This window comes from Sarcophilus harrisii, chromosome 2 (genome assembly GCF_902635505.1).
Source record: "Sarcophilus harrisii chromosome 2, mSarHar1.11, whole genome shotgun sequence".
Taxonomy (NCBI): Eukaryota; Metazoa; Chordata; class Mammalia; order Dasyuromorphia; family Dasyuridae; genus Sarcophilus; species Sarcophilus harrisii.
Window position 1 is genome coordinate 116,933,027 of NC_045427.1, and position 26,813 is coordinate 116,959,839.

Here is a 26,813-nt window from a genome sequence, read left to right on the forward strand (position 1 = left end):
AAGGGGTATGGAGAAAAGAAAGGAAAGTTGTTTTGGACATTTTAAATATGAACAGTTGGTGAAGATCCAAATGAGGATGGACTGTTGTTCAGCACTTTGGGGAGGTAGCTATGGGGAAATGTTAGGACAAAGCAGAAAGGGCTGTTTTTAGATTTGTGAATAACCTATATGAAGGCGATATAAATTATGGGAGTAAGAAATTCAGATCACTGAGAAAAAAACTTTTGTTGGAAGTCTAAGTTTAGAGGGCAGAAGAGACAGAGGAAATGGTACAGGAAAAAGAGGAGTAGCTACAGAAATAGAAGGACAACTACCAAGTATAGCACCATGCAAATCATGGGAAGACCATTTTCAAAATCTGCAGAAAGGTTGAGGAAGATAAAGATCAAAGAAAGCCCACTGTGTCTGAAAATAAGCAGGTCATTTAGAGTAGTGGTAAAGATGGAGTTTGAGGTATGAGGGTGTGGTGAGAAACTAGAGGCAAAGTAGACTACTCTTTTTATCTGGCAGTGAAGAAAAGATATAATGAACTATGACAGTGGTAGGAAGAAAGAAAGGTTGTTTTTAGACTAAAAGAGATGTAAGTTGATTTTGGGGTGGACGTTAGAAAAAAAGGAGATTAGTGGAGCAAAGTACCAGAAGCATCAGGAAATGGAATCAAGGGTGTGGGTAGTAAGCATGTCAAATTTGGCAATAAGAAAGACTACTCCATCTTCTGAGAGCAGAGGATGGAAAGAGAATATGTGACAATAGAGAATTCTGGAAGGATAGCTTTCTTGGTGATAAACAATGGACAATGAAAGCATTTTATCATCTTTTTGATTTAATAAAGCCTCAATTTTCTTGAAGGATTTTGCTGGAGGAAAAAATTCAGAACTATAGTAGCATGATATGAAAGTGAAAATTTATGTTTTCAAATTTAATTAATTCTGCTGAGGCATTATTATTGTCATTCCATTAAAAACAGAAACAAAGATCTATTTTATGTCTTTAAATACTACTATTTTAATTGTGTTGCTAGTGCCAATGCCAACTATGTAATTACTAGTTAAAAAATGGTATTTAGTAAAACATGAAATCTCAACACACTCTATAACCTAAACTGACTAGTATGAAACCCCAAAACAGATCACATTATCAGTACACAGATACCAAAATTTAATTCTATTTAAAAATCCCAAACTATCTTCTTCCTCCTATTTCTTGGGCAATCAGAAGCATAGATTTTTCTTGGTCAAATTTTCCAGTGATAAAAATATTTGAACCATAAAAAGAAATACTTTATTTGGGACAACTTGAATCCAACAACAGATTATTAAAAAATAAAGTCCAGGGAATGGGAGTGGGGAAAGGTGTCCATGAAGCAAATGACTTCCACAGGAATGGAAATAATTGAAATAAGTTTGAAAAATTCCCGAAATGAGATTTTTCTAAAAGAAAGAAGTAAATCTTTCTTCCTTTGAGGCAGGGCGAACATTCCGAGACACTTCATAAATAAGATTATCTTGCTCTTCAGGAAGAGAGAAAGAGACATCCTGTTTCTGATACACAATTAAATACACTATCCTTTGTTGTGACCAAGTGGTGGAGAAATCACTCTTCAACAGTACAATCTAGACATCAAGCAATAAAATCCAAAGGTCTGTTGAATCCACCTTTTCTATTCATATATTGCCTGTGATGGGAGGAAAAAAGTCAATGTTGTTAAGAACATTCTTACAAGACTACAATCAGTGGTTGTGCTCAATATATTCTTCAAGTCTGTGATGAAGCACTATTCAAAATAGCTTAATTCTTATCAAGAAAGAAAAAAAAATTACTTGTCAAAGTCTTTCGGATTTCTTTATAATACAAAATATAAATCATAACAAAAGAAGATTCATTAGGGGGACAGTAGCAAAGGAAGAGGAAGGAAGGAGACTTCAAGAATATCTCAAATAAAAAGTCAAAAATCATATTAATTTTAAGTAAAATTCAGAAAAGTTTAAAGAGCATAGAAGAACTTAACAGTGGCCAAGGGTGAAGATTAAAGAATACTCTGGCCAAATCTAAACCCATCTGAATGCTTCTTTCCTCCTTTATGCACTTGATAATAAAAGAAGCGCAAAACACAATTTGTATTTTTAAAATGTGCCTCCACTGAGGACTAGGACACAAGGACCAAAAAGTATAATGGCTATTAAAAAATATGTAAGCCTATTGCCTTTGAAGTTTTTACTTGAAATCAACATATAACCCAATTCAAACAGATAATTTTCCAGATGTTCATTTAAAAAAAAATAAAACTAAAGAGGACAAATTTAAAGAGTTGTATTTGGGTTATAAGTGAGGAATAGGTAGCAAGGGGAAATATATCTTAATATCCTGACAAATATTCAGCTGAAAACCATGATGCAAATCTACTAAGTCAAAATACAAGAAAGAAAGATCACCCTCAAAATAAATTGGGAGCAACTATGCCTTAAACTTCTCTAAATCTGGTTACCTTGGAATAAAATTCTTCTTCCCAATATGTAACTTAGAATATTATTAGCTTAATCACAACAAAGCTAGCAACCCATAGTACAGATTGGGAAGATATACATACCTGTACTTCCTCTTCTGCGACACATTTATGGCATATGCATTTACAGAACCATCAACTTTTTTCCCCTGGGAAAAAACAGAACATGAAGGGTATATTAAGTTCCTTCATTAACAAGTTTCTAATTGAACTACGAGCTTTATTAGATACTGTAGGCATCTTTCAGCTGTGGAAAGATTTCTTTGAGGCTAAAGGGATTGGTTAAGGGACAAATAGACAGTGTTTGTTTATTGTTCCTGGTAGCATTCAGTAAGGGAAGCTAGGTTGTGCAATTGTTCCTGGTAGCATTCAGTAAGGGAAGCTAGGTTGTGCAGTGGTAGGCCTGGAGTCAGGAAGACTTGAATTCAGATCTGACCTTGGGTATGTACTAGCTGTGTGACCCTGGGCAAATCACTTAACCATTACTATTTGCCCCAGTTCCTCATCTGTCAAATGAGCTGAAGAAAGAAAGGCAAATCACTTCAGTATCATTGCCAAGAAAACCCCAAATGAGGTCAAAAGAATCAGACATGAATGAATGACTGAACAACAAAAAGTAATCAAATTCATGTTTTTTTCCCTATTTCTATGTTTATGATATTCTTATAACTACTCCATAAGTAAGAAACATTTCTCTTTGGAGGTCAAACTTAAAAGTTAACTCTCCTGCTACTAAGTAACACTTCTATCTATGGGTAGAATAAGTCAAGTCCTAGGTAGTTTAATGCATAGGTTTAATGTAGTAATTCCCTAAATTACATGAATAATAAAATTATTAGATAAATTTAGAAAGGATTATGATGAATGACACCTCTTACTAACCTATATAACATAAATCATCTTCAAATTACAGCTAAGTTATTTAAATGACTAATCGAGTTTTCAGATTATTGAATTTGACATATGCAATATAAAAAAGCAAACTGGCAATGCACTGAATTGAGACATTATCAATGTACTTACCCTTAATATATGTAAAATGCAAATAGTTAATATTCTTCTCCATTGTCTACTCTTTTGTCCATTTATGCTTTAAATATCTGTTTGCATCAGTGATATCTGCTTTAGATTATGAACTCCTAGAACACAGGATTGTGTCTATTTAGAACAAAACTTTGTATCACATCTACTGTAACACCAGGAATAATACTCATCTGATGTATACTGGCATCAAAGCACAAAAGCATCATTTGTTTTCATACTAAGAAGAAAAGTGCATATGCTTTTAGGATGATCATTTAGCATTAGAGAGGATTTATATAAGAAAAGATAACTCAAAATATTTGCAGCACTATCGTGAGAAAGAGTAATGTTTTAAGTTTGTCTGGCTTAATTCCACAGCTTTTAGAATTAGGACAAAGTGTAGAAGTTACAGAGACAGATTTCAGTATGGCATAAATAAAAATTTCTTCTACCTATCAGAGCTGTCCAGAAGTGGAATGAGGTATCCTATCACTAGAAAATTTCAAATCAAAAGCTGTTTTCAAATTAAAAATTTCAAGATAAAAATTGGATTACATAATTTCTAAGGTCTCTTTCGGTTCTTATCAAAGGTCAATACAAAAATCTCAGGAACACTAAAAAGTGCACCCTCTTGTGACATGTCTTTCTGAAAACAACACAATCTCTGAATGGTTTAAAAGGGCAAAAACAAAATAAAACATTTAACTTTAAGGTCTTCCATCAATTAAGAATTTATTATATGCCAGGTATTTTTGTCAAGTTTTATAGAGACCAAAAAAAAAAAAAAAAAAAAAATAGACAATCCCTATTTTCTAAACACTTATCTTTAATCTTATACATATTCCATCTCCTATCTCTTCACCTTTCCCAGATTCTCCCTTTGCCACCATACCTAAGGCAACATCTTTTCTTTTGAAGTTCACAGTACCAAAATTTCTCACTTTATGAAGATTATGATGGTGACTATTTGCCATCTCCTCAGGGCATTTTCCATCCTTTCTCAGGAGTTTATTAGCTGTTCTCCTCTCCTCCCTAGCTCCCACCTTTATATTAGGGGCCTTCATATTGATATTTTTTCAAACTCCCTAATCTGTCAATTCAGTAATCCCATGATCTACTCCTCATTCTCTGATCATACGGTGAAATACTCACACACTGAATTTCACCATTATCCTGATATATGTTCCATTTCCTTTATATAGTAAAAAAATAAAAAAATAAATAAAAATAAAAACCTTTTTATTTCTATCACCAAGAACTCCTATTAGTCCATCTTTCCTTGTGCTTTGCTCTTAAACCTCATCTTTACAACTTTCAATCTTCCACTCCTCATCTCTTTCTTGGGTCAATATCCCTGTTCTGTCTTTACTTTTCATTCTTCCCAGTGTCTATCTTATAGTTATATAGTTAATCAATTCAGCACCATACTATTCAAACCTCAGCAATGGATTATTCTCACCATTTACCTCTTTTATTCTTATGCTTCTTAATAAAACTAGAGGAAGTCCCACAAGAATGTTAACTGCAAATAGTATAACTTCATGTTATACAAATTCAACTGGGCCCTAACTGCAACAATGTTTTTTTTTCCTCCCTATTTGACTGTCTTTAATCTCACTCTCCACAGAATTTATTCATCTAAGAAAGGATTATGACAACATGATTGCTCCCTTTTCTCTTCAAGCCTCCCACACATCTTCCTGCCCACCTCTCAAGTGAAAATCTCAACTTTCATTTTACTGAGAAAGTTGAAGTGGATGTAAATTCCTTCTTCCCTAATGCTCATCTCAAAACACTTTGACATCACCTGTCACTCTCTTCATTTGTCCCAGTTTCCCACAATGAAGTGGCACATCTCTTTTCCAACACCAACACCTCTTTATATTTGAGCTTATCTTTTCAGTACTTCTCCAGAAGACCATCACTTCTCCCCGCAACCCCCGCCGCAATATTCAACCCCTCTCTATCTTCTTGTTCCTTCTCTGCTTTCTAAAAACAAATCCAAGTTTTCCCTATCCTTGGTCAGACTCCACTATCCTCTCAAGCTATCATACTACATCTTTTCCTCTTTTCTAGGTCAAAAGTTCTAGGAAAAAACTAATTTCTTTTCTTCTCACTTTCTTCCCAAATCTTGGCAACCTAGCTTCTTACCTTTTATTCAATTGAAAATATTCTATACCAAGTTTTAAGAAAAAGGTCTCTTAGTAGTTAAATAAAATAGTTTTTGTTTTTATTTTATTTGACCTCTGCTGAATTTCACACTGTTGATCATCCTTTTTCTGGATATTCTCTTCCTTTCCCAATTTCTTGACACTACATCCTTCTGGTTCTCTTCTGACCCATATGAAGTTCCTTTTCTGTATCCTTTGCTGTCTTATGTTCCTCTCTAACATCCTAATATCCATATTATTTCCTAACAAGGTATTACCAAAACCGCTAGCCTGCATCATCTCTCTCTCTCTCTCTCTCTCTCTCTGTGTGTAACTTCATTAGTTCCCACAGATTTAATTATCATTTACATGCAAATAACTTCCAACTCTATATATCCAACCCCAGTCTCTTCCTTGGAGCTTCAGGCTCACATAACCAAATGCTGATTAGATATTTCAAAATGGATGTTCTGGAGACATCTCAAACTCAACATGTCCAAAACAGAGCTCATTATCACTCCTTTCCTCTCTCGTGGGATTGACTAACCATAAGCCCTATTTACTTATATTTCCCCAAACTTGGATAGGAAATTATCTATCAGCACATATGTCTAAACAGTGTTAGTCTATTCTGGAGCAAGAGAAGAAACAGAGAAATGACAATTCACCACAATGACATATCGCAAACACTCACAATTAAGTTAGCTTAATATACTGTGGACCATAAACTATAAGACACATTACTTCTGGGAACTACAAGTATTGTTTTAACATATAAAACACAGAGAGAAAGACTTTATATAGGTCCTTTTTATCCACTGTGTCAAATATTTAACAAACATGGCACAAGTTGGAAGAATGCTATTCTTTGTATTATAACAGAAGTTTATTCAAAGTAGCATATGGAAGTTATCAATGCCTGAATTATATCAACACTTGAACTAACCTTTGTGATACCCATTTATAAAAGAAAAGGAATGACAAATCAATATCACTGTGTCATATCTCACACCAAATTTAGGATGAATACAATAGTTCTGAGAATATAGCATTCAATCTTTGTATAATTTTCTTTATATATAAACATGCTCTGCACCAGCTATGGTTCATAATGATAAGCTATAACAATATCTAACACTTACATAGCTTCATGATTACTGATTCTCAGGACTATACATAGTATCAACTCTAAGTATGCTGAGAGATAATCCAGTTAATCTTCAGTTTTTATTAACTATGACAGCAACCTTTCCTAAAATGGCAGATTTGTTTCATCACACACAGCATATACACTACTGTTCTATGTTATGTAGTATAACTCTAACATGGTAATAACATATTATAGTCTCTGAAACCAAAAATATAGTTTCAGAGAGGTGTGGAGAACTGCATGAACTGATGCAAAGTGAAATGAGTAGAAAGAACCAGGAGATCATTAAACAAGACTATATGATGATTAATTCTGATGAACATGGCTCTCTTCATGAGATGATATTATAGTATCTTATCTTCCAAACATCAATAAGCTCCATGAATGCAATGATTATGTCTTTGCAAGAGAACAAGAAAATGAATTGCATTTGTTGAAATGAAATTTATTTAGATGTGTACAAGCTGTAACCCCAAAATAATCTGTAAAGCTTCCTGCTTAGAAGAACTGTATTTTGTTTTCCCATCTTTGTCTACCAAACGTAACTAATCTAACTTCTCAGAGGGATGTTGTGAGAATTAATTACAATGTTGAAAAAGTGTTGGTGGTAAGGCTGTTACCGTGACAAATATAGTATTTCATTGTAACATAAATGTAAGTTAGTTATCTAGCATTCTTTATATTCAGCCCTATGTTCACTTAAAAATAAGTATGTCTAAATAACAGAGGAAGAAAAGGCCTCTTCACAGTGAATTTTGGGATTTGGCAGAGATCAAATTTAAGAATGTATGTAAAAGATACCCTTTGATCCAGCAGTGTTTCTACTGGGATTATATCCCAAAGAGATCCTAAAGGAGGGAAAGGGACCAAAGTACAAGTGTGGCAAGAAACTGGAAACTAGGTGGATGCCCATCAATTAGAGAATGGCTGAATAAATTATGGTATATGAGTGTTATGGAATATTATTGTTCTGTAAGAAATGACCAAAAGTATGGTTTCAGAGAGGTGTGGAGAAACCTGCATGAACTGATGCAAAGTGAAATGAGTAGAAAGAACCAGGAGATCATTAAACATGGCAACAAGACTATATGATGATTAATTCTGATGAACGTGGCTCTCTTCATGAGATGATTCAAACCAGTTCTACTTGTGCAGTGGTGAAAAGAGCCATCTACATCCAGAGAGAGGACCGTGGGAACAGAGCATGGAACACAACAGCATTCTCACTTTCTCTGTTGTTATTTGCTTGCATTTTGTTTTCTTTCTCAGTTTTTTTTTTTGTTTGTTTGTTTTCTTTCTTCTTGATCTGATTTTTCTTGTTCAACAAGATAACTGTATAAATATGTATACATATACTGGATCTAATGTACATTTCAACATATTTGATATTTAACATGTATTGGACTATCTGCCAGCTAGGGGAGAGGGTGGAAAGGAGGGGAAAATTTGAAACAAAAGATTATGCAAGGGTCAATGTTGGAAAAATTACCCATGCATATGCTTTGTAAATAAAAAGCTTTAATAAAAATTTAAAAAAGAATGTATGCACAATATATCAGACTGATATTTCTTTTCTGTATCCTTTGCTGAGGAGTAAATTCAGGAGTAACTGCAGGGCTACTTCAATAATTGGTAGGATAATTGAAGCCATAAAAGTTGATAAGATAATAAAATCAGCAGCCTCTTGCCTTCCAATCCCAGAGAAACATCTACCAAGATGTTTGCTTTCCCAATTAGTCCTTAATTGGTGCACAAGAACTTCTTAAATGCCTTGTATAGCTTTACAATGTGCTTTTAAATTTCACAAAATGCTTTGCATGCATTATCTTATCTGATCCTTCCAATACTATGAAGTATTATTAGCTATTTTTAATAGACCCGACTTGTCCATGGTCAGTTAAAGAAGAGAGATTTGAAGTTAGGTCTTTCTGACTCGAAGGCTGGCAATCTACTTAATGTATGTTGATATCACAAAGATGAGAAATATAGTTAAAAAGAGGGCTGGGGGGTTGAGAGGAGAAACCCTGTAGGAAAATTCATGTTAAAAAAGCAGTAAAAGAATGAAGAGGCAGATAAAAGAGACAAAAGAAAAATTAGTTACAAAGAAAAACTAGTTAAAATGGTAGACAATGAATCCCGAGTCATACAAAGTCCAGAAATTTTTTATAAAAGGGTATCAAGAAGAAATAGGAAGAAAACTAATGTCAAATACTCCAGATATGTCAAGAGGATGAAACATAAAGAAAGCCAATGAATTCTACAATACTAATCTTGGAAAGCCCTTTCAGTAGGCTGATGAGGATAGAACTACTAAGGGCATAATGAATGTAATTGTCTAAGTTACTCTTCCTAGAAGGCTGGCGGTGAAAGGGAAACTAATAGAAGGACAGGCTGAAGCAATGGCAAGCAATGTTAGCAATGGCAAGCAATGTTAGCAATGGCAAGAACTAATTTGTTTTGCCTCCTTTATTTCCAAAGGCAAAGGACACAAGAGAGAACATTTGGGAAGTGAACTGGCTAAAAGAGACAGTGTTTAAGAATAGGATTTGGATTTCTGGACCAGAGTTTAAAAAAACAGAAATGATGGATAGGAAAAGAGTAGAACTCACAAAGACTAGTAAGAGCCTATCTTTTTCCTGGTGCCGTACAAATCTAATCAAAAGAGTTTTCCTATAAAAAGGACATGAGAGGGAGAAAAATGCTTAGATCTCTCCACGAAGCTGAACATAATAAAGAGAAGCTACAAATAAAGAAGCGTAGCTATAATGAGGAACTTTGTCCTCTTTTGCACTTCATTCTGTGCCATTAAAAAAATTTTTTTTCTTGATGCTCCTTGTTGAAAGATAAACCTCCTTTTGATGCATTTTGAAGGATGAAATTTATCCTTTTGAAGGATGAAAATTATCTTTAAGACAGGTCAAGAAGCATTTGTGTATTTTTTTTTTAAGAATTAAGTTATGTACCTACTTATACATATCGTCATACTTAATTAAATCCTACACAAATTAAATATGGTAGTTTTTTCTAGACACTTTTCTTTTTCTTTTTTATGCAATAAAATGTTTGTGTTTGTTAAATAAGTTCACAATAAAAAAGAAAATTTAGTTTAGGTAAAATGTCCTAATCTAGGTATATTTCTCATTATCAGGGAGGAACTTGCTGGATAAGATGGAGACATTAAAAACTTTGAAGGGAAAGGAATTAGAATTTATTAAATGTCTACTATGTGCCAAGCACTATATTAAGTGCCTATTTGGTCTTCATAACCATGAAGTAGATGCTACTATTATCCCTCGTTTATAGATTAGGAAACTGAGGCAGACAGGGCTTAAAAGAACATAGGATCATTAAGCTAGGAAAAATCTGAGGCCAAATTTCAAGTCAGATCTTCCTGATTTCAGGATTAGTACCCTGTCCACTGTACCACCTAGCTGCCAACCATTCCCTTTTGAACTGACAGAAGGGAGTCAAATTGTAGTTTGATATGAATACTAGATTTTGGGAAAGAAGTTCTAAAAGAGATGATCAGTTGTCAAGTATATTATAGCAGGGATTCCTTTTGAGATAAGGGCTAGACTTCATGGCTCTACATTCCTTTCCAACGTTAAAATTCTGTGATGCAGTTTGATGAGCAAAAGTCAAAGGAACTAAAATTGATAGAATCAAGGCTACTGGTAAAGGGATTAGCTTTGGCAAGAAGAATAACTCTTTCTACCAGACTGGATGCATGTTTTTTTTTTTTTTTCCTGAAACAAATGAGTCGTGAATATCTTAAACAGAAAAAAGCAGGAGGATGACCAGAAAGGATTAAACAAGACAGCTTTGAAAATTTCATGCTGAAGTTATCGTATCTTTAAAAAGACAACCAATGTAAGAGAGCCACTGTCAATATTTTCACAAACACTGTTTTTGTTGTCCTTAGGGTATATATCTGTCTAGCAATGAGATCACTAGATCAAAAAGTGTGGATATTTTATCATTGTTTAATATAATTCGAAATCACTTTTCAGAATGGTTAGACAATACACAATTCTACCAATAACATATCACTGTTAAGCTCATTTAAGTTCTGTTATGGCAATTCAAAACATAGTGTTTTAGATAACATTTCTCAAAAATGAAATCAGAATGGTTTTTTTTTTTTTAATGCAAGTTTAAAAATGAACCACAATGACTTTGAAAATTTTTGGAAAACAGAAGTCTTCATAAGTGTTCAAGATTATATAACATAGTGCAAAACCCATCCCTCCGGGGAGACCTGGGTTCAAATCCTGCCTTTAATACTCACTAATTGGGTGATCCTGACAATCACTGAATTTGCACCTTAGTTTTTTCATTTGTAAATCAAAGGCAACAATACTTGTAGTGAGTATTTCACAGATCTTTTGTTAGTACCTATATAACTATCAGATATTATTCTACATATCTGATATCTATCTACATATTTTATATATTATATATGTGTATCTTTATATATTCATACACACATAATCTAAAGAATGGAGGGGAAAGTACTTATTTAGTGAAACAGTTTTTTTATTTTCATACTTTCTCCTTTCCTAAATTTAGTTATAAAAAGAATAGATGAGCTTCTCAAAATTATATATAGCATCAAAAGAACATGTAAAAATGGTACAGCTTCTCTGGTTGAATTCAAATTGAACTGCTGAGATATTTTGCTTACTTTTGTGGTGTCAAAGGAAGCAAATCCCATTAATTTCATCATTTCAATTTCTTCTTCTGTTTTACCTTCCAAGTCTTCTTCTACAAAAATAAACAAAATTTTTAACTCTTTCATTTGAGCAGGTAAAATAGAATACAAGGTGTCAACAGATTAATATTCATTCTATCACTTCATATAAAGCTCAGCAATAAAAAATTAAAATTCAACAAGTTCTCTTAATTTAAAAGAGACATACAAATAAAGGAGGATTGCTACAAATCTCGACATATTTGAAAGGCTGTCATATAAAGAGAAATTAAAAACTCCTTTTGTAGCTTGAAGGCAAAGCTAGAATCAATGGCAGGAAGCTACTGAGGTACATTTTGGGCTCCAAATAAAGAAAGGAATACCTAATAATTATAATTGTCCAATAACAATATTGATTCTCTTCTTCAGTATTGACCTCTCCATCTGCAAAAGCATTTAAGTAGAGGTTATCTGGGATATAGTGGATTTCTGCATGGGGTGAAAAGCTAAATAGGTATCTCTAAGGTTCTAACTCTAAAGTCACATGAGTCTGTGACTGTAAATCAGGAACCAGCAAACATGTATTTACCATGTTCTTTTTCTTGGATCAAAGGGCTGGAAAGGCCTTGCCTCATACTATAATGGAGGACTAAAAATAACCCCAAAGAAATGGATTGTGCCTTCTTTTAATAGCCCCATCCTTGAAAAGAAATTCTTTCAGTTCTTTTTCTAAAATTCTAATACTTTCAGGTCATGAAGTGATGGTAGCTAAAGATCACAAAATTATCAAGAAACCCTTCTAAAACATCTCTGACAAGCCTTCAAATAAAGATCACTTGAAATTGGTCTGCACTTTTACAAGAATTGACATGTAATTAGAACAATTTTCAAAAAAAAAAAAAAAAAAAAAGAGCACAAATTAAGATTAAAAATTTCAAAAAATCTCCAAAAAATTTTTTTACCATCTAACTGGATTGTATGTTAGATTTCTGTAACATTACCAGTAATTTGACGCTCTTTGCTTTTTGTTTCTTTAGTTTCTTTCTTCTCATCATCCCTCCTTTCTTTTAGCCGGGAAGGGGAAGGAGAAGAAGACCGGTGCCTTCTTGGAGATCTAGTATCAGACAAACAAAAATTTTAGAAACAAAAATATGATGCAATAATAAAATCAACATGAGTCTAGGAACTAAATGTCTGGGAAAAAAAGCTGCAATGAAACACAAATAATTGTTCTACTATCTAATCAAAGGTGTGCAGGCTTTGCCTGGTCCTGTGAATATTTACACAAATTAAATAAGAGTTTACCATTACTTCTTACTGTTATCAGTTTCATTTAACTCTTACTATATATGAAGATGTAGGTGCCAGGGAGATAAAAAGTTTAGTTAAGAAGAGAGTCTATAGAGACTGTTCCTCAGTATTTCTATCTGTTACAAATGGTACAAGACAATTTGGGCCCAGAGTTGAATGGGAAGAGAATGGATTGAATTACCTTCAGGAAACCATAAAGTTCTTTTACAGATCCTGAGCTTCACATCAAAGCAAAGGTCCATCTCTTTAACGTTAATTGCTGTTGTTTTTTTACAGCAGTAAAATATGGAATACAACTGCTTCCAAAGAATTAAAAAAAGAATATCATGAAGAAGGCAATGAAGAAGTGAGTATTTACAGATTTGAACATATAACCAAATAGGAACTCCAAAAAAGAATACAAGATATTTCAAGGAATTGTATGAAAGGAAGACAAGGTGGGCTGATCACATGAGACAATATGCGTTATAATATTATACCTCCCTCCCCTGCCACCATCCTACCCTCCAAGTAGGATAGGTGGTCTCTGAGCTGATTCAGTAGAGTGAATAAAACATTTTCTATAATAACAATACTCCAAAGACAAATAACTTTCAAAGATTTAGGAATTCTGATCCACAAAGTGAACAACCACAATTCCAGAAGACTCATGATGAAGTCCTGAAATGAAGTCCGATAGAAAGGTGATGGATTCAAGAGCAAACTGAAACATATTTTTTGGACATAGCCAATAAAGAAATTTGTTTTGCCTGACTATTCACATTTGTAACATGGGTTTTGATTTGTTTTTGCAATCTTGATGGGACCCAGAAGGATGGGGGTTATGTCAGAGGGAAAAAAGGAGGATCTTCAGGAAAATAAAATAAAATTTAAAGTTTAAAATTATTTTTAAAATGGGTGACTCCTATTGGTAATTTAGGGGAAGATAAGAGTCCTGTAAGATGGACTGGCACGATTGGTTTTGCTCTGTTTCCTTATTGAATTGATGAGATCACAGATCCATTTAAATATTAAAAAGAGTCTCATGGTATTCATAGTCTAGTAGCAGGATATTTAAAAAAACCCAAAAAACCCTGCAGATAACCAGAATATAAAATGTTACAGCTAGGTCCTGCTCAATGCAAATAATAAATCACATGAAATGATCAAATTTGAATTCACACTTCATATTTCTATTGGGCTAGAATCAGTGAACATTTTATAAAAATATAATTTCAATGAGTGTGAAATCAAATACATACAACTAGTTCATGGGATTCATTATTCATACCAATTAGGACCTAGTTATTCATAAATGTATAAAGAAACCATGAAGTGCTATATGAGATCTGAGGAGGATGAGAGTATGATAATAGTACAAATAGGATTGACAAAAAAGAAAAAAGCCTATTCATTGAAGTAATTACTATCACTAAGAGTAGAGTGCATCTTAATCTTTTAGGAGTTCACATTCTAGAATGAATGTCTGAAGAAGATGTATTAATGCCATGGCTAGATCTTGAGAAACTCCAAAACTCATCATTAAAGTTAAGACTATAGACAACAGTCAAGTTAATTTTACTATTTCAATGCCCCTTTGGCTTCTTACCTGGACCTCCTCCTATGTGGAGAGCGAGAACGACTCCTCCTTCTATCCCTCTCTCGAGATCGGGACCGTTCTCGACGTCTTCTCTCTCTCTCTCTAGACGTAGAACGGGATCGTCTACGCTCTAACAGAACAGAAAATAAGCAATAAAAAGGACTTTTGAGGCCATCTACTAACTCCTCATTTTACCAAGAAAGAAAATGAAGTCCTGAAAGCAATTTCTTCAAAGTCACAGAGCTGTTCAATGGCAAAACGGTCTATATAGTCTGAGTTCTCTGATTTACCAATTCCAGATTCCTTCTATCACATCATGCTGCCTCCCTAACAAGCAAGACTATTATCTTTTGGACATGATATTCCTGACTAGATGTCAACCAAAAGACACTATCTTTTACAAAACATCCTAGCAATACTAGATTTGTTATCTCTCACTCTTCCCTATACAAAGTGCCAAGAGGAGATGTAAGCATATTATCTGCTCCTTATTTCCACCTACAGAAAACCTTATCTTTGCTGCCATCACTCAGCAACTTAAATTTTTTTTGAAGTTTATTTCATAATTCTTTATGACTCTAGACAAATTCTGCTTGGTGTTATCTACTAGTTCCTTTCTTTAAAGGAATCTGGCACCTGGCTTAGCTTTAGTTTCTAACCTCTGCCTTCATAGTTGAGGCATTCATACACATTGCTGCCTTCCTAACATCTAGACCTCCCAAATCATTCCAATTATTACCATGTTCTGAATCTTCATACGACCTTAGTCACACAGAGGGATGGGCGTACCCTTCATTTCATTCTTACCCATAACTCTGACCTTCTTGATCCAGAACTATGAAATTATTTTCAGAAGCCATACTCTCCTGTCCTCCTATCTCTCCCCAAATTTCACTTTTATTTCTACTACATCTATTTATTCTCTTCCTGATTTCATCATTATATCCCTTCTAGTTATTACAATCTTATTCCTGCTGTGAAACCACCTTCCTACTTTCAACAGTTTGACTTTAACATGTTCTACTGCAATCTTTTCCTTAAATTTCTTGTCACATCATGTGGCCCATCACCACTTCTTCCTTTCCATATGAACCTGTTTTGTCCCTATCATATACCTTCTCCAATTCTATGAATGTTGAGAAAACACTGCTATTAAGCTTCATTACAAATGAAGTTTGTAATAATAATGAAGTTAATAATATTTAACTTCAGCTGGGTCTTTATTCCTATGTTACAATTCTTTTACTCATCTTGGATCGACTTTATCATTCTCCTTTGCCTCCACTCCAAACTTTTTCTTTCCCGCTATTCTCTCTTTTCCCCAGAAGATTTCATGCCTTCTATTGTACCATCATCTCACAGCATCTTCCCTCCCTCCTCAAAACATTATCTACCTTCAGGAATTTTCCATTTCATTCACATTTTCGTTCTAATCTAATGGTTTTTCACTTTATGGAGTGGCTTTCCCTATCATCTATTACACATGCCCAGATCTGCTATGTTCTTTAAAAAAAAAAAAAAAAAAAAAAAAAAATTACCCCGAAGAAGCAAGAATATACAAAATGACTACAATTTAAACAGAAACAACAACAAAAGACCTGAAAGTGGACTGGACAAAATGATAATGTTCAAACACAAGAAGGTACCTCCCCCTGCTTCTTTGCAAAGGTGGAGGATTATGGGTGTGGAATATTGAATATGTCAGACTTCTCTAATGTTTTAGTTTTGCCATACAAGTTTTTTTTTTTTGTCTTTTTTATTTTTTGTGATAAGGGATACCTCTCTGGAGAGGTGAGGAAGAAGCTAAAGGGATGAGTACTTTGAGAAATATGGTGAACTACGAACAAAAGAAATCAATAAAAATGTAAACAGGGGGGAAAAAATCCTTTACTTTATCCTCCCATCCCCACCCAAAATCACTGCTTCCATTTCTTCTCCTCACCTGTGTCTAGCATTTTTCACTGTGCTATTTGACTGAAATTTCTTTCTCTAAAGTTATCAATGCACCCTTTGATCCAGCAGTGTCACTACTGGGCTTATACCCAAAAGAGATCTTAACAAAGGGAAAGGGACCGGTTTGTGTAAAAATGTTTGTGGCAGCCCTTTTTGTAGTGGCTAGAAACTGGAAACTGAATGGATAATGGCTGAATAAATTGTAGTATATGAATGTTATGGAATATTATTGTTCGGTAAGAAATAACTAGCAGGATGTGGAGAGGCCTGGAATGAGCAGAACTAGGAGATCATTATGCATTTCAACAATAATGCTATATGATAATCAAATCTGATGGAAGTGACTCTCTTCAATAATTAGATGATCCAAATCAGTTCCAATTGTTAAGTAATGAAGAGAACTAGATACATCAAGCGAAAGAACTATGGGAAATGAGTGTGGACCACAACATAGCATTTCCACTCTGTTATTGTTTGCTTTCATTTTTATTTTCCTTCTCAAATTATTTTTACATTCTTTCTAAATTTGATTTTTCTTGTGCAGCAAGATAACTGTATAAATATGTGTGTGTATGTATATGTATATATATATATATATATATATATATATATATATAGTACTCAACATTTATTTTTTTTTAGCATATTTAACATGTATTGGACTGCCTGCCATCTAGGGGAGGGGGTGAAAGGAAGAAGGGTAAAATTGGAACAGAAAGTTTCACAAGGGTCAAGGATAAAAATTACCCATGTTTATGTTTTATAAATAAAAAAGTATAATTAAAAAAAATAAAGTCATCAATGCTCTTAACTGCTAAATCCAATACCTTTTCTTAGTCTTAATCCTTCTTGTTGGTACCATGTAATAAGACCTTTGAAAACAGGAACAGTTTTATTTTTCATCTCCAATGACTGACACATTGAACACTTAATAAAAACTTATTAGTTGACTATTTTCTGAAAGTGTTTGGCAATGCAGAACACTTTCTACTCTTGGATACCTTTTGAGAGGGGAAGGGGTGTCAATTAACAAGCATTTATTTTTATTCATCTCCTTTCCACTCAATAAGAAAATATAAAACACTTGTTAAAAAATGTGTACAGTCAACCAAAACATTCCTATTACATTATGTCCAAAAATGTATTTCATTCTGTATAGTCTGGAGTTGGGTAGCATTCTTCATCACTGGTCTTCTGGAATCATGGTAAATCATTGTTTTGACTATCAGAATACTTAAGCCTTTCAAAATTGGTTGTTTTTACAATTTTGTTGTTACAGTATAAATAGTTGTTTTATTCACTTCATCCTACATCAATTCACATAAGACTTCTCAATTTCTCTTATAAAACAATAGTATTCATTACAATCATATACAATGATTTGTTCTGCTATACTCCAATAAATGGACATCCTTAGTTTCAAGTACTTTGCCTTCACAAAAAGAGCAGCTATAATATTACACATATTTATCTGATGTATAGAATATACTTATAGAACATGTCAGATGCTATTTATCACATATAATATGTACAACTTTTTTTTTCAACATATATAGAACCTTTTACTTTTTCCTTGATCTCTTTGGAATATAGTACTAGTGATTATTACCGAGATAAAGAATATGTACTGTTCAGGTTTTCTCTATGACGGTTTCTTGGTTTCCCACTTGTCTAGTCAATCCTCAGTCTCTTCTAAGATCACCATCCATATCCAGCCCCCATGTATGAATATAGCCTACAACTCTGTCCTGGTGGTCCCTGCTCCACCTTCTATATCTCTCTTTTGATAACTTAATAAGGTTCTATGAGTTCAACTATTATATCTATGCAGATGACTTTCAAGTTACATGATCTATCTTCATCTTTATCTTAAACATCTCCTATTGTCTGATGGTCATCTCTACTGAGATGCATCATCCAACGGAGAATTTATCTTTCCCTTTCCCCTGGAAACCTATCCCTCTCTACTCTTAACTTCCATGGTTAAGGATGTCCAGGGTATCACCATGCCACTAACCAAGATCAAAACCTAGAGTCATTGTCATTCTTGAGAAGCAGTGTAGTATAACAGATAAAGTGCTGGACTTGGTGGCAGCTTGATTCCTGCCTCAGATACTTACCTTTATGTGACCTTTAGGTGTCATTTAATCTCTCTGAGCTTCAGTTTCTTCAATTTTAAAATGAGGGAGCTGGACTCTTATGACCTCCAAGGTCTCTTCCAGCCCTAGCTCCATGATCTTTCCCTTACTACTCATATCCAATCAATTACCAAATCTTACAAATTCTTTCGCTACATCTTTTGCAGGCAAGCATTCATTTCTATTTACTCATAAGTCACAACCCTAGTTCAGGTTCTCTTCTTGTCTAGTTTACCACAATAATCTCCTAATTAGTCTCTCTATTTTCCAATTCACAAAGCTGTTAAATTGCTATTCCAAAAGCCCTGGTTTGATCATGTCATTCTCCTACTCATGAAGCTTCAGTGACTCTCCGAATCACCCATATAATTTAATACAAACTTCTCTCTTTGACATTTAAATTCCTTCACAATCTGTCTCCAACCTAATTTTGAAGACTAATTTAATGATATTCCCTCTCATGTATTCCAATAAGCCTATTTGTTCCTAACCATATATGACATTCTACTTCTTTCCTCAGTGCTTTTGAATGGGCTGCCCTTATGCATGTAATCTACTCCCTCATCACAGAATCTCAAAGCTCCCTTCAGGGAGGGTGCTATTTAAGGACCATTTCCAATGCAGTGACAGTTTCTGATCTTCCAATTCTTAGTGGCTGCTATCCCTGCCTTCCCTTCTTTCCCCCTCATTACTTTACATTTGCTCATCTGTATACATCATAATTTCTGCCTTTAGCAGCAGAAATAAGTACTCTGATAGCAGGAACTATTTCATTTTTGTCTGTATTCTCAATCCTAGTACAGTGTCTCAGAATAGGCATATAGTAAATGCTTATTGAACTTGGTTGAATTTTTCCTTTTTATTTAATTCCCCCCAAAATTCTGAAATCATGGCTTAGAGGATAGAGACCTTTGGCTACTTTTCCCCCAAATGAGGACTTGATTAACTATATCAAACTATGGCAAAATATCAAAGGTTAGCACTAAATATTTTTTCCTTCTCCCTCAAAATTTTACCATCTTTTAAAGTCCACCTCCATGAAGCTTTTCATGAACTTTCTTCTCTGAACATTTACAGTACTTATCACTCGGCTGGAATTAAGCTGAAAGGTCTCTTATTATTCATTAGCTTTTTATTTAAGGGATTTGTTACCTAATTAAATTCCAACAACCTGGAAGGCCAGAGATCAAGCCTTATTCAATATATTAAACAATGATTAAGTACTTATTGTGTACAGAACACTGTGCTAGGCATTAGAGGTGAAACAAAATTTAGGTTAAACATAATTACTGACATGGAATTTATGATCTAGTAGAGAGGACAGAAAAAAATACTATAACAAACCATATTTTGAGATAAATGCATCAACATTTATATCTTATGTGTGGTCCAAAGAAATCAAACAGGCTTTATAAAAGAGTTAGCTTCTCAATCAAATTTAAAAGGAAATTTTGGAGTTTGACATGTGAAATAACGACTATAATCCCAGACTTGGAATCAGGAATACCAGATTTCAAATCCTGCCTCAAATATGGCCTAGCTGTCTGGCCTTAGGCAAGTCACTTAACTTCTCTGGAATAGTGTCTTTATTTGTGAAAAAGACTACTTTTTGTAGACACCTACTTTTTGCAAGGATATTTTGAAAACCCAAATGAGATGATATGTAAAGCACTTTTTAACTTAAAAGTATTAAATAAATATTTGCTATTGTAAGTATTAATAGGAAATAATATAAGGAGACAGAAAAATGAGGAATATATTGTAGTAAAATTAAGTCAAGTTTATCTGGAGCAGAGATTAGGTATAGAGTAATAGTATTAAACATAGCTGGAAAGGTTTGGGTAGTGTAAGACTTTTAATAGTCTTCAATACCAAGATAAGGCCTTTGAATTTCACTTGAAAGGCAATAAGGCAGGGCACTGAAAAGTTCTGAGCAAAAGGTATGTTCAAATTGGTGCGTTATCAAGATTATTCTGGATTCATTTAGATCTTTCTCTGTCCCCTTTTCTCCAGTCAAACTTGTATCCTAGAGTCTAGATCACTGTCACATCTCACCTGGACTGGCACTTTCTTTCTCTGTGTATCTTTCTGTCTCCCCCCCCCCCCCCCCATATACACACATGTGTATGTGTGTGTATATAAAAATATACACACACACACATATATAAACATATTTTACTCCCTGCCTTTAGTCACTGCCTTCTCCACACCTCATATCATATGGTGGTCAATCTGATATTCCAAAAAAGATGGAACCATGTCACTTAGTCAAAAAATCTTCAGTGGTTCCCTAAGATAAAATACCAACTTTAAGATTGGAACTTAAAGTCCTCTAAATCTGGTTCACAGATCCCTTTCAATTTTATTTTAAATTATTTTCTTCCCCCAATTTCTATGCTAGACTAACTAGTCTGCTATACATACAAATATTTCATCTCCTACCTCTTTACCTTTGCTTAAATGGTCCCTCATATCCAAAACACACTTCCTCACATATGCCTCAAAGAATCTCTAATTTCCTTCAAAACATATCAGGTGCCATCTCCTAGAATAAGCCTTTCCCCATCCTCCCAATTACTTTCCCTCTTGGAAGTACGCCCCAAATGGAATAAAAGTTCTTTGAGGGTAGGTACTTTTTTTTTTTTTCCTTTTGTATCTTCAATCTAGCACAGTACCCTGCACAGAGTAGGTGCTAAATAAACTGCTAAATTCAGTTGTGGAAATGGAATGATCACTGAATATATGGATTTCCCTTTTTATCTCTCTTAAGACTGTAGGGGCCTTATAAATTGGAGAATGGTTGAGTAAATTGTAGTATATGAATGTTATGGAATATTATTGTTCTGTTATCAATGACCAACAGGATGAATACAGAGAGGCTTGGGGAGACCTACATGAAATGAGCAGAACCAGGAGATCATTATACACTTCAACAACAATACTGTATGAGGATCAATTCTGACGGGCAATGAGAGGATCCTAATCAGTTCCAATTGATCAGTGATGAACAGAAACAGCTACACCCATCAAAAGAACACTGGGAAATGAGCATGGACCACAACATTGCATTTGCACTCTTTCTGTTGTTGTTTGCTTGCATTTTTCTTTTTCTTCCTAGGCTATTTTTACCTTCTTTCTAAATCCAATTTTTCTTGTGCAACAAGATAACTGTATAAACATGCATACACATATTGTATTTAACATATACTTTAACATGTTTAAAATGTATGGGACTGCCTGCCATCTAGGGGAGGTGGTGGAGAGAAAAAGGGTAAAAGTTGGAACAGAAATTTTTGCAAGGGTCAATGTTGAAAAATTACCCATGCATATGTTTTGTCAATAAAAAGCTATAATAAGAAAGGAAAGAAAGAATGAAAGAATGAAAGAAAGAAAGAGAAAGAAAAAAAGAGAGAAAGAAAGAAAAAAGAGAAAGAAAGAAAAAAGAAAAAAGAAAGGAAGAAGAAAGGAAGAAAGGAAGAAGAAAGGAAGAAAGGAAGAAGAAAGGAAGAAAGGAAGAAGAAAGGAAGAAAGGAAGAAAGGAAGAAAAGAAGAAAGGAAGAAAAGAAGAAAGGAAGAAAAGAAGAAAGGAAGAAAGGAAGGAAGGAAGGAAGGAAGGAAGGAAGGAAGGAAGGAAGGAAGGAAGGAAGGAAGGAAGGAAGAAAGAGAAAGAAAGAAAGAAAGAAAGAAAAAGAAAGAAAGAAAAGAAAAGAAAAGAAAAAAAGAAAGAAAGGAAAGAGTAGGGGCCTTTTAATAGTGCAGAAGAATAGGCCCTACTGAATTCCAGTTTCTGCTCTGACATTTAGTAGCTATGTGACAATAGACAAGCCCATTCCCTCTCTGGCCTCAGTTTTCTCTTTTGTAAAGAGAGCAGAATTAAGATTTCCACTACCTATATATAAAATAACAGAGCTAGAAATCTACAGCAGGGAGATTAGGGAATTGTTGCAATATCCTAGAAAAGAATTGAATGAATCTGGGGAGAAGTGTCAGTGAAACTGGTGATAAACTTTCCAGTAGAGAAGATAATTCAAGGAAAAAAAGATCAGGTTTGACAATTAAGAGATCACTGGTAACTCTGGAGAATGCAGTCAGTTAAATGTTGAGGTCAGAGGGTTTTAAGACGTTAAAAAAGAAGGTCCCAGGGAACAGTCTCAGTAAAGGGGGGTTAGAGACTGGGGTGAGAGCTGTGAGAAGAGAAGGGGAAGAAGGGCTATAATAGCTTCTGGAGGGAATCAGATAGAGATTGGGAAGGAATACAAGAATGGACACAGCCGAGATCCCAGCTAGCTGTTCCCTGTCCTCGATCTGGGCATTTTCTCCGCCTGGCCCCGGGCCACATCTCCAGCTCCAGGCTTCCCTGCCTTCAAGTCCCAATTAAAATCCCACTTTCTACTACAGGAAGCCTCCTTCGCCTCCCTTAATTCCAGGGCCTTCTCTCTCTAAGTAACTTCCTATCAGTCCTACGGGGCTGCCCGCGGTCTCCAGGGGAACTCCTGAGGGCGGGGAGCCTTTCCACTCCGGACTCGGCCCAGCTCCACGTACAGGTGGCTACACTTGGCCAAAATTTCCCCCTCGACACCAGGCCCCGCGCTTAAGACCACCCACCGCTCCCTCTCCAACGGAAGTAAACAAACGCTACCACCAGCTGCCAGGCCTCGGGCCGCAGGCCCCCCCTCTCGGACTGGCGCCCGCCTTAGGGAAGCCAGGCGCCGCCGCTGCCAGCTGGGCCCCCCCTCCCCGCGAGAGACCGCTCGGGCACGACAGACTGGGGAAGGAGGGAGGTTGAAAAAGCAGGCTTACAACGGAAGGAAGGCCTCTCGCCCGCCCCCCAACTCACCCCTCCGCGGGGAACGGCTCCTGCTCCGGCCCATGATCCGCCCGGGGCCCGGCCGCCGCCGCCGCCGGCGGACTAGAAGACGAGAACGCGAAAACTCCAAGCAGAAGCGGCGGATCCCAGCACTTCCGCTGGGGCCCGGTCCTGTTCCCGGAAGTCCCGCTAGGCAACAGCTAACCTCCAATTTAGAGTTCCGCTTCCGGCGCAGCCGGCCCTTTCCAAAGAGCCTGAAGCCTTCTGAGGAAAAGTAGTTAGCGACGTTCGCTCTCTGGTGCTCTCTCCCTCAGGCTGGTGTCGTTATTCAGTCGCTTCCGACTTCTCGTGACTCCCTTTGGGATTTTCTGGGCACATACGGGTACCGTCCGCCACTTCCTCCTCCGGCTCATTTTCCGGACGGACTCGGCCAGCGGGGCTGAGTGATTTGTCAGAGCGCCTTTGACTCCGGGCCGGACACTGGTGCCTCCGCGGCGTCCCCGGATGTAGGGAGATTTAAGGAGATCGCTCCTGTTCCTCGAGGTCCCTCCGTGTCCAAAGGGAGACAAACAGACACGCGCTGGGCAGCAAACCTTAAGCCCTCGCCGTGGGCCGGACAGTGTGCCGAGGCCTGGTTATACACAAAGCCTTCAAGGAGATCACAAAGAGCCAGAAAGATACACAAACAAGCTGTGTACGGGAGAAAGGGGGAGGAGTGAAAGGGAAGGCCGCGGAATTGAGAGGGATTGGGAAAGACTCCTGCGGAAGGCGGGGTTTTATTTAGGACGGAAAGGAGGTCAAAGCCAGGAGTCCGAGTGGCGTAGGATGGCGCTTCAGGGAGACGCATAAGTCACAGAATTCAAGGGGCCAAGAGATGGAGTAACTTGTTTGTGAAATGGTCCCTGGAGGGAGAGGGGGGTGTAATTAGGGTCGAAAGGTAGATGGGTTCCATTACCTTCATATACCATAGCTTAGGTAGTCATTCCCCAGCTGAGGGCCATCAACTCAGTTTCTAGTTCCTTTCATCCATCGCCATCTTCAACTGTCTTGTTCTATATCTGGCCACTAGGATATATTTGATCCTGGGAGCTATAGAATGCTACTAAAGTTTATTGAGAAGAGGGAAGAAGAGGGAGTTCTTGGTGAGTGATCTAAATTTTTTTTCAGTGAAATGAGACAAAATTGTTTAGATGAGAGAGTAGGAAAAAAGGGAGACATAGGAAATGTAGTAGGGATAAAAAGGTTTGAAAGGGTCAGCCTTTGGGAAAGGTTTGATGAATGGGATAATGAATTATTAGAAAGGTATAAAAGGATTTCCTTGCTGTAATGACAGCCCAGTTGAGATTATGTAACAAATTTGTAGTGTATGTATATATGGAAGATACAGTTTTGTAATTTTCTGCTTCGTTCAGGCATATGAGAAAGAGTAGAAGTAGCAGATGGTGGGAGGATTTGGAGGCTAAGGCTTGGCAGAGCAAGAACTTCAGGGAAATAGATTTTAGTTCAACATAAGAAAAAGCTTTTTAATAATTACAGTAGCCCCAAAATAGAAAAAAACATCTTGATACATAGTAGAGTCCCTAGCACTAGTACTTTAAACAAAGACTGGTTAGTCCTGATGAGGTTCGGCTCCCCTTGATTCCCGGTCAGGGAGCCAAAAATGATGAGGTTTGGCAAAGGGCAGGGTTGTGGGAACCCAACAATTGAGGGTCAGCGCGGGTCCTTCATAAATGAATTTATGAACCCAAAAAGTTAAACTGGCAAAAAAAGTTTATTATTAGAACTGAGAAGTCAGCTTTTGCAGGCTGACTTCTTTAGTGACAGGGTCCCAACAGAGAAGTAAAGATTTAGTAGAGAAATCCCAGCAGAGAAGTAAATTTCCTGTTAGGGAAATTGGTGAGAGAGAGATAAAGAGGGAGTAATGCTGAAAAGAGAATGTCTTTTCAGTGGGCAAAGGGTCGAAGCTATGCCAAGGGGAGAGAGAGTTTCCTTAGGATGATTAGGTCCTCTGCAAGGGATTGAGCTGAAGGAAGCTCAATCAATTTTATGGGCAGCTCTAGGTGGGGGCTGGGAGCAGTTTGAATTGAAATCAGAATAGAGAATCTTCTAATTGAATGAGTGTCCCTGGACTAATCTTCAACTTAATGGAGTTGGATAGAAATCTAATCTCCAGCTAGGACTAAGTAGGAGTGGTCCTGGACTCAACTAGTCCTAAACAGATAAAAGAATGAAACCACTTTATCTTCATTCCCTGGGAGAGGGAGTCTCTCAGGGGAGAGCTTCTCTGAGGGAGTTTCCCAAGCTTTCCCCCCAAAGTCCCAGAAAAAGAGAGAGAGAGACAGAGAGTTTTGGGACTCCCCTCGTCAGTCCTTTCTTGGAAATGTGATAGAAGGGATTCTTTTTCTGTTAGATTAATCAGTCAGTAAATAGACATTTATTTATAAATTGACTGCCATGTGCCAGGTCCTATGATGAGCCATGGAGACACAGAGAAAGGCAGAAACACAGTGCCTGTTCTGAAAAAGTTCACCTTTTAGTTAGGGACACAACATATACATAATTAGGGATATAGAAGATACATACAGAGCAGATGAAGGTGATCTGAAATGGAGAAAGAGGGTAGGAATCAAGGAATGGCCTCCATGTTACGTTGATCTACTGTGTGTGTGGTGTGTGTGTGTGTGTATGTGTGTAGTGCTCTTTGTCTGAAAGAGTACCTTCCCTTTGCAGGATCATTTCAGGATTCCAGTCTGCATTTATTTTTCTTTTCTATTTACATACTCTTTTCTGGTCATATATTCAACTCTCATTTCTCTTATTTCTCCAAATCTACATATCTAAACCTCATTTCTCTTTTGAGCTCCAGTTTGACAGGGTTTCCAATTTCATGCTGCACATCTCCATCTGGATTGTCCCACAGGAATCTCAAACTCAGTATGGCTAAAATGTAACTCATCTTTCTCCCTGAACCACTTCTCTTTGCTTTCCAATTTTTGTTTTACCATTATTCAATCTGCCAGTTTTGAAACCTAGGAGTCATACTCAAATCTTCACTGTCACTTAAATCTGTTCTACCCCTTCATATCTAATATCTTTCCAGTCTTGTTTCTATCTTCATCTATCCCCTTTTCTCCACTTCCATAGCTAACATCCTAGTTTCAAGCCCTTATCACTTCTTGAATGGACTGCTTCAGAGCTACCTAATTGGTTTCTTTAACTTAAACTTCTCTCCTCTCTAATCCATTTTCTATCCAGTGGCTAAATTGATAATCCTAAAGCACATGTTTGAACATGTTGCTTCCTTGCTCAAGAATCTTGGTTGGCTCCATTATTATATCTAGGATAAAATACAAGCCCTTCTGTTTGGGATTAAATCCCTTCACCATCTGGCTCCAGTCTACTTTTCCAGGTTTATTATATGTTACTTCCCCATCCCAACCCCCCAACATTTTAGATCTATCTAATTGCAGTACATGCCAATTGATGTGAACTATCTTCCCTTGACAGGA

General features: G+C 36.2%; 1 protein-coding gene across 2 annotated transcripts; it reads right to left on the minus strand.

Annotated features, from left to right (window-relative positions):
* Positions 1–1,258: 1,258 nt before the first annotated feature.
* Positions 1,259–24,287, minus strand: SNRNP27 (small nuclear ribonucleoprotein U4/U6.U5 subunit 27). 2 transcript variants are annotated; one of them, XM_031950661.1, is made up of 6 exons: positions 24,260–24,287; positions 14,416–14,536; positions 12,518–12,630; positions 11,511–11,590; positions 2,588–2,652; positions 1,259–1,675 (listed from the first exon to the last, which is right to left on the minus strand). In XM_031950661.1, exons 1-6 carry the CDS (start codon positions 24,270–24,272, stop codon positions 1,621–1,623), a joined length of 447 nt encoding a protein of 148 aa, XP_031806521.1. In that variant the 5' UTR covers positions 24,273–24,287; the 3' UTR covers positions 1,259–1,620. The 2 variants fall into 2 exon arrangements, with proteins under 2 accessions (XP_031806521.1, XP_003758007.1); XM_003757959.3 differs by lacking the exon at positions 24,260–24,287 and adding an exon at positions 23,335–23,458.
* Between the last annotated feature and the right edge of the window lie 2,526 nt (positions 24,288–26,813).

Coding starts and splice junctions, on each gene's coding strand:
- SNRNP27 (XM_003757959.3), bottom strand. CDS start 23,368: ATGGGCCGGAGCAGGAGCCGTTCCCCGCGGAGGG. Junction 2,653..11,510: donor CTTCCTTTGACACCACAAAA/GTAAGCAAAATA, acceptor GTTTTTTCCCAG/GGGAAAAAAGTTGATGGTTC. Junction 1,676..2,587: donor TCGCAGAAGAGGAAGTACAG/GTATGTATATCT, acceptor CTCCCATCACAG/GCAATATATGAATAGAAAAG.